Source organism: Neltuma alba, unplaced genomic scaffold (genome assembly GCF_004799145.2).
Source record: "Neltuma alba isolate B1F8T4 unplaced genomic scaffold, ASM479914v2 tig00011482_pilon, whole genome shotgun sequence".
Taxonomy (NCBI): domain Eukaryota; kingdom Viridiplantae; phylum Streptophyta; class Magnoliopsida; order Fabales; family Fabaceae; genus Neltuma; species Neltuma alba.
The window spans coordinates 43437-54827 of NW_021636151.1; the positions used below are offsets into that span (position 1 = coordinate 43437).

The 11391-nt window shown below is 35.9% G+C and overlaps 2 protein-coding genes across 6 annotated transcripts; both read left to right on the forward strand.

The window, feature by feature from the left end:
* Window positions 1–339: 339 nt before the first annotated feature.
* LOC114713976 (glutamate--glyoxylate aminotransferase 2-like) lies at window positions 340–7295 on the forward strand. 5 transcript variants are annotated; one of them, XM_028898669.1, is made up of 15 exons: window positions 340–484; window positions 636–791; window positions 1673–1842; window positions 2828–2893; window positions 3046–3163; window positions 4061–4142; window positions 4270–4357; window positions 4446–4604; window positions 5131–5304; window positions 5386–5517; window positions 5810–5875; window positions 5969–6033; window positions 6181–6272; window positions 6387–6543; window positions 6675–7295. In XM_028898669.1, the coding sequence occupies exons 3-15, from the start codon at window positions 1726–1728 to the stop codon at window positions 6802–6804; spliced, it is 1446 nt and encodes a 481-aa protein (XP_028754502.1). In that variant the 5' UTR covers window positions 340–484; window positions 636–791; window positions 1673–1725; the 3' UTR covers window positions 6805–7295. The 5 variants fall into 5 exon arrangements, with proteins under 5 accessions (XP_028754502.1, XP_028754506.1, XP_028754503.1 ...); XM_028898673.1 differs by lacking the exon at window positions 636–791; XM_028898670.1 differs by lacking the exon at window positions 340–484 and having other exon boundaries at window positions 599–791.
* Window positions 7296–10395: 3100 nt separating this feature from the next.
* Window positions 10396–10996, forward strand: LOC114713982 (cyclin-dependent protein kinase inhibitor SMR6-like). Its single transcript, XM_028898678.1, has one exon. It carries the CDS (start codon window positions 10462–10464, stop codon window positions 10822–10824), a length of 363 nt encoding a protein of 120 aa, XP_028754511.1. The 5' UTR covers window positions 10396–10461; the 3' UTR covers window positions 10825–10996.
* The last annotated feature ends 395 nt before the right edge of the window (window positions 10997–11391 follow it).

The window sequence follows — 11391 nt, forward strand, 5'->3', positions numbered from 1 at the left end:
CAAATGAAGATAAACATATTAAGATGGGAAGTTGGGAACCATCAAATCAGATCTTCGGCTTTTCTTTTCTCTGTTTGCACTAAAATTCTACGAAAATATTAGCGGTGGGGAAAGCGGAGCGGGAGCCCCATGATTCCGGCTCTGATTATGAGGGCAGCTTCGTGTGGTTGTAAAGTTGTAAAAATTGGTGGAATAGTTTCATTAAAAAAAATAAAAGCTATGAAAAGGTACTAAGCATGTAGTTCAACCGGTAATCAATGATCGTTTGTATTATGGCTGGTTGCTTTCGCTTCATAAGAAACTTCATTTAAAAGGATGGTGCTCAAACCATCGGGTGTGTCCATTGCAGGTAAGTAGAGGTTAGATCACCAGAACATCACCTTATTTTTTGCCTATGCGTGAGCAAATGTTGGTCTGCGCGTTCCAAGGATTGACAAATGAAATGCATTATGCAGAGCAGAGTTGGTAGTGTTGAAAAAGAAAGGTGTTGATGGGTGAATTTCAGTTATTTAAAAGTTATAAAATTTCAAACTTTTCCAAAGAAATTTTTAGAATGTCACCATAGGATTTCCCTATGACTATCTAGTGTATTGGATGAGTTGATTTATCTGCTTGCTATCTTCCACTGGTTCTAGTGCGGTCATTGCGTTTACCAACTACCGCTGCCACATGCATATCTGTTTCACAGAAGACAAAAATGTTTAGGACACGTGTTATGACATTCCAAAAACTATCGCGTTCCACTTCAGACTTGAAGCGCGATTCCCTTGACCAACAGTTTCCAGGATCAGGTACACGCTCTCTAATATGCTCGATATGCAAGAGCCCCGTTAACAATATCGAGGCGAAAAGACTGAATCTTTTTCGTTTTATATGATCTGGGTATGTATTTGAGGTTGGAGGTTATCACGTCAAGGATACTTGCTTCATAGATGTTTTCCTTTCAGGCCAATTCCTCAGAAGCTTGAAGGGCTTTTTCAGTTGTCCGGATAGGGTGTGATTTTTATTGATGCACGTCATTTTCATTGACCTCTCTCGATTTTTAAAATCAAGCAATGACGTTACAGTGTTCTACGGCAAGTTTTTCGTCGTTTTGTGATATGGGCAATCTGTAAACAACGAGTTTCCATCGGTGTATGCAACCGTGTTTGTTACTTGTAAAGTACGAATCGGGAGTACGTGTTCGTGTGCTCGGTCTGTTCGATAACATTCATCTGTTGAGAACTCTTTCTTTACCTCTTGTTTGACTTGGAGCCGCAGGTTTCTGAATCAGTGAATTGTGATTCTACTTCTTCTGCTTCTCTATTAATTTGGTTTAGCTCTGTTATCTCTCTGTTGTGGCAAATTTGTCGCTGCTGCATTTCTTTCTACGTATTGAGTGTGCTATTTGCCTTAGAATACCTGATATGTGATTTTTGATAACACCATGATTTTGAAAGCGGATGGAAATCAATGAGTCTAATCGCGAGTATCTATATCTTGCCTTTCAGTGTTTAATTAATTCATTAACATGGTTCTAGTATCCAAATATGAAGGATCAATAAGATTGCCGCAGCATTCCTATGATCCCACTTAACGACATTTTGCATGTGAAAGAATATGTGGTTATTTTTCATGAGTCAATAGTCGATACGATACGGGTCTCATTCCTTCTTTTCTTTGAATTATTCAGGTTGGTGATTGGCTTAACTTGTTTCTTAATTTTGGCTCTTTGTCTTCTTCACCATGCCTCCAAAACCCTTAGACTACGAGTCAATAAATGAAAATGTGAAGAAGGCTCAATATGCTGTTAGAGGTGAATTATACCTTCGAGCTTCTGAGCTTCAAAAGGAAGGAAAGAAGGTAGTTTGTTATCTTTTCTAGGGCTTAAGCAGAAATTACATAGAACTCACACACATTGGTTGTGGAATTAAATTGGTCCTGAATGCTAACTATTCATAGATTCTCATTTTTATCAGAGCAGTCCGGCCACTTAGTTAAGCATGTTGACATGCTTTTATGATGAAAATCATCAACCTTTTCTGACGTGGCTACATGCTTACATTTTTTTTGACTTCACGATATTCAGTTATTGTTCTTAGATGGCCTAAATGTCTAGTTGGTAGAATTAGTTTCCTAATTGTCACTCGTTAAAAGTATCACATCTGTAAGTCACCTGGGTTTAGCTTAAGTGGTAAGAGTAGGGTGGGGTGCAGGTTAGAGGTCAAGAGTTCAAACCCTCCTGATGTATCCAACTGGGGGGGGGGGGGGAGTACTACCTCCGGTTCTATAAGACCACGATCCACTTTGTTTTTCATATTTATCTATCTTTTTCCAAGTAGCCCTTATAATAGTTGCTAATGTTAAATGTTTCATTAAATGGTAGTTCTAGTTAATACACATTATTAGCAAGGGTATTCTAGGGAAGATAACATATATTTATTACAACTAACTAATTTTACAAACTTCCTTAATCTACTCAAATTAGTCAACTAACTTTTATATCAAGGACCAGAGGTAATATCACATTAGTCAAATTAGTTGTTCCTGTCAGAATTCTTTTCTGCTTCAGATAAAATATGATCATCTTTTATATATTGTCAACTTTCATTTACATAAAGATGGAGTTGTAAAGAGAATTTGTTCTGTTACCTATATGCTTGCATGTAAATAGAATCTAATTGTCTGTATTGTCAGTTCGCAAACCCTACCAATGTAGATGCAGAAACATAAACGTGGGGAAAAATTGACCCAGACACACATATTTCCTTTCATGTTATTATCTGTTTATCTATATTTCTGCTCCCAGCTACAGTCCACAAACTCATTTTTGTTTAATTTCTGACAGATTATATTCACAAATGTTGGTAATCCACACGCTCTGGGGCAGAGACCGCTGACTTTTCCTCGCCAGGTTTACATTGCTACCTAGATTTTTATTTGGCCCTGTCTTTTAACATATTTAAATTCAAGATTGAAACATCCTCTTTGTGTGATTTAATTGTTAGAATGTGTAGCTATTGCATTTGTTGATAATGTTGAGCCTTGTCAATTTTTCTGCTGCAGGTTGTTGCTTTGTGCCAGGCTCCGTTTCTCCTAGATGATCCTAATGTGGACCTTCTGTTCCCTGCTGATGCAATTGCCAGAGCTAAGCATTATCTTTCAATGACCCCGGGTGGTCTTGGTATGTTGCTACTATATTTAATGCTTTATACTGAATCACAGAGTGAAGATAATGTGGCCAAGTTTGACATATTTTGATTCTCCTTTAAAGTATAGCACTCCTTAATTCCCAATCTATCCTCGTCTAAGTCTCCGGTGGGTGTCACTATATAGACTAGCTTGTAGTCCTGATTCTAATGATTTAAGCTGGCCTTTGATATGCTAAGTTGTATTTTCTATATTAATTAATTAGAGAGTTGTCTGATCACCAAAATAATAATAATTAGAGAGTTGTCAGCTGCTTAATGTCTAGTTTGTTGATAGTAGTTTTCCAAGTAGGAAGCTGGAGATTGTTGCGTTCAAAGAAAATGAGAAATTGCAATTGAACTGAATATTAATAACTCAATTCACTCTTAAAGTTCCTGGTGTTTTTGGTATGAACTATAGACTTAATGTAGTTCTAATGTAGCATTTATTTCTGTCTGCTGGGTCTCTCTTTTTTTTTCCCTCTGTAAATTTCTTGCCCAAGATCCTGTAGCAAAGCAAACATCAAACTGAACTTTCCCCAGTGAGCATGTTTCCCTAAATAATGTTAGCAGATATATTGGTTGAGCAAGTTTTAAGCTTATAATTAGTTTTCATCCACTTGAAATCCATATTAAAATTATACATGAAAATGAAGACAGTAACATTTGTATCACAAAAATTCCTTCCATCCCAATGAACCTTCACCATTGCAGAACTGCGTTCTAACTTAGAACTGAGAAGCCTTTAGGTGTAGCAGTATCTTCTTTTAATCTGCAAATCTTTCTCCCTGCTACCATATTCTTCTTCTTGGAAAAAGATTGAGGAGGTCACGCTTGTCTGTGATATTGAATCTCTCCACTAACGACTCCAAAACTAATGATATATCTTGTAGGTGCTTACAGTGACTCTAGAGGCATACCAGCAATAAGGAAAGAGGTGGCTGAGTTCATACAAAGACGTGATGGTTATCCAAGGTATTTATGATTCATTGTGCATTATTTATTTTCTCAATATATTGTTGTTAAATGTTTTATAGGGTCTCTTAAGGTTAGTTTACAAGCTGTTTGGTGAGAGATTAATTGATTCTTTCTCCATTTACAGTGATCCAGAGCTCATATATCTCACTGATGGTGCCAGCAAGGCTGTGATGCAGATTTTACAAACCATCATCCGAGGCCCAGGGGATGGGGTAATCTAGCCTTTTCCTTCTCGGTGCCCCAGTCTACTGTCTTCCAAGTTCAATATCAAAATTATTTTTAACACTTACTTATTTCCAGGTTTTGGTTCCTGTTCCACAATATCCACTCTACTCAGCAACAATTGCTCTCTATGGTGGTACGCTGGTACCGTACTATCTTGAAGAGACAGCAAACTGGGGCCTTGATATTAATGAAATTCGCCAGTCAGTTTCTCAGGCTCGTTATAGAGGAATAACAGTATGTCTTTGATTTGGCTAACATGATGTAAACCATTCTGTTAATTTAAAGCTACAGAATTAGATGCTTTAAGCTTGGATGAAGTGGACATTGGTTTCATATGAGGAGCTTTGCATGGGTTCGTCTGTCACCGGAATAGCTTAAACTAGTTTGTTAGGACTACTGCAAGCCTATTATATACATACCCTTCATCTTTCTTAATGTCGTTTCTTGAATCTTGTGATCGATAGGTTTTCATACCATATCAATTTTGTATGAGCTTGTGGCTTGGCCAAATCAACAAGATAGCTTAAGCCACTTTATTAGGATTGCCACGAGTTTATGTACTCTAATCTTTCTGGCTACTTTGTGGATGCGGGACTTCTATTTTCCAAAAATTTTTTATCCCATGTGATGTATATGACTTTCAAAAATCAATCCTCTTCTGATTTGTCAATTTCATTTTCTAGATCACTTATTAACTCTTCATGCTTTGACTTTATCTAAAGAAAGCTATCCAGTTTCTTATAAACTGAAATATGATCAGGTAAGAGCAATGGTGATCATAAATCCCGGAAACCCTACTGGTCAATGCCTTAGTGAAGCAAATTTAAGAGAGGTTCTGCGTTACTGTTTTCAAGAAAATCTAGTATTGCTTGGAGATGAGGTTTACCAGCAGAACATATATCAAGATGAACGACCGTTTATCAGTGCTAAAAAGGTATTCTTTGTTGTTCCACTGATTTGCAGTTTTTCCACTGACCTTAACATCTAATACTATATTTTTGCCCTCCTCAAATAGGTTTTGATGGATATGGGGCCACCAATAAGCAAGGAACTCCAGCTTGTTTCTTTTCACACAGTGTCAAAAGGATATTGGGGTGAATGTGGACAGAGGGGTGGATATTTTGAGATGACTAACATTCCTCCAGAGGTATGCCTTGGCAAGTCCGTTGAAGTTACTGAGGAACTTGAGTTGGAACATGGAGTGGTGGAAACATAATCGAGAAAGGCCTGAATATTATTATTATTTTTAAACTTCAGTGACTCTAATTTCTCCAAATTTTACGTTGTTAACAATGTTGCCTGTGATATTGACCAGAAATACATCTGTCAGTGCCACGTGAAATGTTATTTCACGAAACTAAGTTGCTGTGATGCTTCAGTTCTTTACCCTTGTATACTCTCGGTTGGTTTTTTACTTGAACTCTCACTTTCTTATGCAGACAGTTGATGAGATCTACAAAGTTGCGTCAATCTCCCTCAGTCCAAATGTTCCAGCACAGATATTTGTAAGTTGGATTGAATGTTTTCTGATATGACATTTTTTTATGAACTCATTTGTTGGAACTATAATCTCATTTGTCGTCTTCCTTGTTGTACAGATGGGGCTGATGGTGAATCCACCCAAACCTGGAGATATAACCTATGAACAATTTGTTAGGGAAAGGTAATAATAATAAGACCCAGTTGCTGGGTGTCAAAATTCATTTTAGTTAGCTGTGGTTTTCTTGATTGGTGATACATGAAAATGATTAGTGTACAACCTCCCTCACATTCCATCCATCTAAATCAACAATTCTTCTGTTATATACAGCAAAGGAGTACTCGAATCACTGAGGAGAAGAGCGAGATTAATGACTGATGGATTCAACAGCTGCAGGAACGTTGTATGTAATTTTACAGAAGGTGATACACTTCAATATAACTTTTCTGTGGAATGCGATATTTCCTTTCACTTCTGGTATGTTCTAAAATCGTGTCCGGGGTAATCCATTGATCATCAATCAACTGGTGTTTCAGGTGCTATGTATTCCTTCCCTCAAATACGATTGCCTTCCAGAGCAATAGAGGCTGCTAAACAAGCTGGAAAGGCCCCTGATGTTTTTTATTGTCTCAAGCTTTTAGAAGCCACCGGCATATCCACTGTTCCTGGTTCAGGATTTGGACAGAAAGAAGGGTAATGACCTGATAATTTATTTTTCTATCCAAGTGTTTATATTTCTTCTTTGATGCGTCTCTTTAGAGCGATAATAAAAATGATATTCCTCTGTTATTCGACTTTTAATGCCTGAAACTTTCTGCATATAGGGCTTTCCATTTGAGGACAACTATTTTACCAGCTGAGGAAGACATGCCTGCTATTATGGATAGTTTCAAAAAATTCAATGATGAGTTCATGGAGCAATATGAAGACCATAGAGGTTATTCAAGGATGTAATCAGTTCACCTTGAGTTTATATTTGATTCATATTTATGTGTTTCTGTGAGCTGTCAATCCCCACCCTTCAAAAGAATCGTGGCATCTTCTGCACAGAGAATCTACCTTTCCTTTACTGGAGATAACCAATTCTGAATGTCAACTTCAACTTTTAAAACTAGGGTTCTAGGCCAAACTCAACCTGACCTGGCCCATGGACATCATTATACGTAACAATGGAAAAATCCACAAAGACGGAGAAGAGTTTGCTTTTGATTAATGTGGAGCCTGATTATAACAAATCAGTATATCAGTATGCAATAAACAGAATGATTCACCTTAAATCCGTGAGAAGTATGGAGATTGTTTTACTACAGCTTCTTATGTTTCCTATGTATTATAAAGACATTTGTGAATAGTATACAACTTGTTAAACATACGGATCCATAACTTTCAATCATTATAGTCATGCATCTAGAAAATGGAAGGACAAATTCCAGAGTTTCCCAGCAGTACTGGCTTTTCCAAGTTGTAAAGACGTGGGGATCAAGATAAAAAGTAACGGAACATGGGACATTCAAATAAAAAGAAAGAAAAGTAGCTTTGAAGCCTACAGCTGTTTCTTGTTTGTTTTCGCCTCCTTTCTTTCTTTCTTTCTCATCCACACGGACACAGTTGAATTGTCTGATATCGATATTACATTACTGATGACTTATGTTTCATCCATTTATTAAGAAAGAAATTTCATTTCTTTAGGAAAAGAAAATGGCCTGGAAATTTCTCATATAGCTCTGCTAAATAATACCCTAACATAGTAACAAGCCGGGCATGATGATGACTTTCTTGAATTGCTCATGTCAGAGGATGTCATTTTGAAACTGTGCGTCTCTCAGGGAAAAATGTGTAAAAGTCTAAAAGACAACACGTTGAATATTATATAAATGTGAGGTGTCCATTTATATTGCATCAAATCATTCAGATATTTAAGAAAGAGAGAAGAAAAAACTATATAACTCCAAGCATTGATTTCGCATGGTGATATCATTTTCCACTAATTTGAAAGTGATATTATTATGAGAAAATTAAACAGATATAATCAAGCATGTCTTAAACCTCTGTTCCCTTTATTGCAATTCTAGCAGGATAAGAAGTGAAACAAGTGAGAGAATTCAAGTGCTTTAAGACTGAGGCTAAAAAAATAATTTGAAGATGATAATTCAAAGTGAAATAGGATTTTGAATTTGGATTTTCATTGTAAAACAACCCATTTGACGATTGTATTTCAAAATCCTCCAGCTAATCCCATATCTTACCATATCTTGTAAATTTGTTTTTTTTTTTTAAAAAAAAAAGGTTCCATTCATGCACCTATGAGGAAAACAGATACATAATAAGACATGGAAGCAGGAAATTAAATAATCCACCTTAAAAGTGAGGGGATAAAAGGAAACAGAAGGCACAAACATGGGATTCACAATGAGACATGAATGCGGAAAATTACCAAGGATGGTTAATGACTATAGAATAGGAACCTATTTATAGATGCCACGTGTAATGAGCTTTTCACTCTTCCTAATAAGTTTTTTTTTTAATCCCTATATGGCTTGGTGTTGTATAGCTTTTTTGCTCCAGAAATAAACGGGTTGCTTTTCAAAATTTTGATGGGACAAATTATAAAAAATTAAGGGCCTTATATTTTAAAAATGACTATGAATAGCAAAGGCGTTTAGTTATTAAAGAACAGGGCTGGACCAAAATTTTTCTATTTCAATTGAAAACATCATGATTTTTTAAAATAGGAAGCTTAATTTAAGAAAATCCGAAAAGTTTATTAAAAATAAGAAACTTAATTTAAGAAAATCCCTAGTGTTGAGTTTATGGGGAAAAACATTAGACCTCCCCCTCTAAAAATCAAGAGAATATTAACACATCACTTAATTGGAGATGTTGATACGTTCCTTTATTTTGATTATTTAAAGCTTTAAAATTAATATTTAAACAAACTATTACTTAATTATTAAATGGATATCTCATCACAAAACTAAAAGTTAGTGAATATATGAATTAATTTATAGAATAACAAGTTGGGAAAATATAATTTTGGTCCTTAAAGTTGTGTCAAGGACCCTATACTTTCATTAAGAAATTAGTCCTTAAAATTTTGCTCAACTTTGGTTAAGATTCCTAAAAAAGACACGCTGCTTATGTTACTATTGTGATAATAATGTTTGATAAGAGCAAGTGGTAATGACCAAAATTACTCACAATTCCAAACTGATTCTTAAATGGAGAAATTATTAGCATCTTGGCTTAAACTGATCAAGGTTCAAGGATTAAAAAACAGTTTTTTTCCTAAATAAATTAGTCTGTACAAAAGTATTTCTATAGCTAAAAAAGGTCAAAGTAAATAATTTAATTTATCATCTACCTATGGTATAACATAAAAATTTTGATAATCTCATTATTCATATTCATAAATAATATAGAATTTTCATGTAATGTATGGAACATAGAGTATTTTTAAAGGAAAACAAAGAAATGCAAGTATATTTTTATATCTTTGTCATCAAAATTTATACTAACAACATGATATGTGTTATCAGCTCAATTTGATTTAATGGTATAGGCCATTATCTTTTATTGATAATGGAAGGCATGACTTTTTATTATTCAACAAAAGAGTATGCCCATAGGACACATTTATAAAGAGGCGAACACGCAATTTTATATTTAAAAATTACTTAAAAAAGATGTTAAATGTTGTAAGGTACTACCTCCGGTCCTTAAATGTATCATTTTATAATTAAATGTAGTATATAAAATTATCCACAATGAATGATTTAATTCTTAATCCGCTTTTCAATAAAAATATGATAAATGTATCATTTTATAATTAAATGTATAATTTTAAGGTGAATCGTACATTTTTTTGGCCAAAAAGGTAAATCGTACATATAACCCCCCAGATTTTATGGGTGAATGTAAGTTTAGTTAAATATTCGTCAACTTAGATAATTCTTTTGTGGTAGGTTGCAGAAAATATCAACAACAAAAAAAAAAAACATGTGGCATCCTCAAAAAAGGAAGAACAATTCTAAAAGCAAAAGACTTTAGCCTACATTCTTAGGACTGACTTGATATGTTTACGATCCCAAACACCCTGTGAACTTGGCGCCAAAATTCATGTCTCCCCCACTCTCTCTCTTGCCCGTCGGTCAGCTCTTTTCTCGGGCACCCTCTTCCTCCACCGTCTCTCCTGCCTGGTTTTCTATATCTTTGTCAGCAACTCACGAGTTTCCTCGGGTTCTCTCTCTCTCTCCTCCTCTTCCCAATTGGCCTTATAACAATCACCATCTCAAACCTCACCTTCTTCACATTCTTCATTTATGACCGTATCTTACAATTCTCTCCAATCTCTTTCACTGTTCCCTCTGCCTCAAACAATCTTCATATACACTCTTTGATCCTTTAATTTTGAACCAGCCCCAAAGCCCCTTTTCTTCTGCACTTTCCTACTGGCTTCATCTCTTATTCTTATTCCCTCCATACCCAGAAAAAGATAAAGCAACAAAGTCCTTTTTTCCGCTTAAAAAAAGCCATCTTTATTCCCTATTCCCCTGCCATTTTTATATATATACACCATCTTGAAACAGTTTTTTGTTTTTCTGGTTTATAAATATGGGTTTCTCTGAGAAGGCACAGGTCGTGGAAGGAGGCTTTGAGTCGTCGTCGTCGTCGTCGACGTCTAATGCTAGTAACAAAAAATGGGTCATCGCCGGAATCAGTTTACGAGGGCCGTTGAAGCCAATTTACACGGCCGAGAAAGATCGCGAGGATGACGACGAGAAGGAGGAGTGTCTGACGACGCCGACAGGGGAAGAGTCCAGAATCCCACCGCCTTCCACTTGCCCGCCGGCTCCTCGGAAGCCAAAGCCGCCGGCGTCTTCTTTCAAGTGCAAGTATCGCCGTGGCGTTAACAAGTTCTTCACTCCTCCAGATTTGGATACGGTGTTCATACGCCATGTTGAAAGAGCTAGCTGACTGATCTGCTATCTTCTGTAGCTCTCTTATTTATAGTCTAGACCTTCTCTTTCAGTTTTAGTTGTTTGCAGATTAGCTAGAGCTAGAGCTAGAACTACTGAACTCTATAAAACTATTTGTATAAACTAGTGTGAATCAATAAAATGACATCTTAATCAGCTTCTGTTTGTTATTCTGCGTTCCTAATTCTCAACCTTGTAGGAGCAAGATCGTAACTTGCTTGAGTTTATCCTTGTCAAGTAGCTTTTTTAACCACTTCATTCAATAAAGTTAGTTAGTGTCAGTAATGAAATCAAACTACTGAGTCAAATGTTTTGGTGACATGACATATATATGACTTCATTAAATGCCAGAGTGAAAAATAAGAATAATAAAGATAAGCAGATAACCAGAATATCTCGTAGACGAGGAGACCTAGGTTTTAATCAGTTGAGAAGAGACTTTTAGAAGCTGAAGTTGTTTATTTCTCCTTTTTTCTGTGCATGAGCTGATTGAGAAGACAGACTTTTTCCATATTTACCAGTGAGTGATCTGAGCGTTTAGCTTTAGTGATGATCACTGTTAATA

What these genes read in the sequence shown, in the direction of transcription:
- LOC114713976 (XM_028898669.1), top strand. Translation starts at nt 1,726, where the DNA reads ATGCCTCCAAAACCCTTAGACTACGAGTCAATAAATGAAAATGTGAAG. An exon ending in AATGACCCCGGGTGGTCTTG is followed by an intron (nt 3,164 to 4,060) that starts GTATGTTGCTAC and finishes TATATCTTGTAG; the next exon opens with GTGCTTACAGTGACTCTAGA. An exon ending in CGTTTATCAGTGCTAAAAAG is followed by an intron (nt 5,305 to 5,385) that starts GTATTCTTTGTT and finishes CTCCTCAAATAG; the next exon opens with GTTTTGATGGATATGGGGCC.
- LOC114713982 (XM_028898678.1), top strand. Translation starts at nt 10,462, where the DNA reads ATGGGTTTCTCTGAGAAGGCACAGGTCGTGGAAGGAGGCTTTGAGTCG.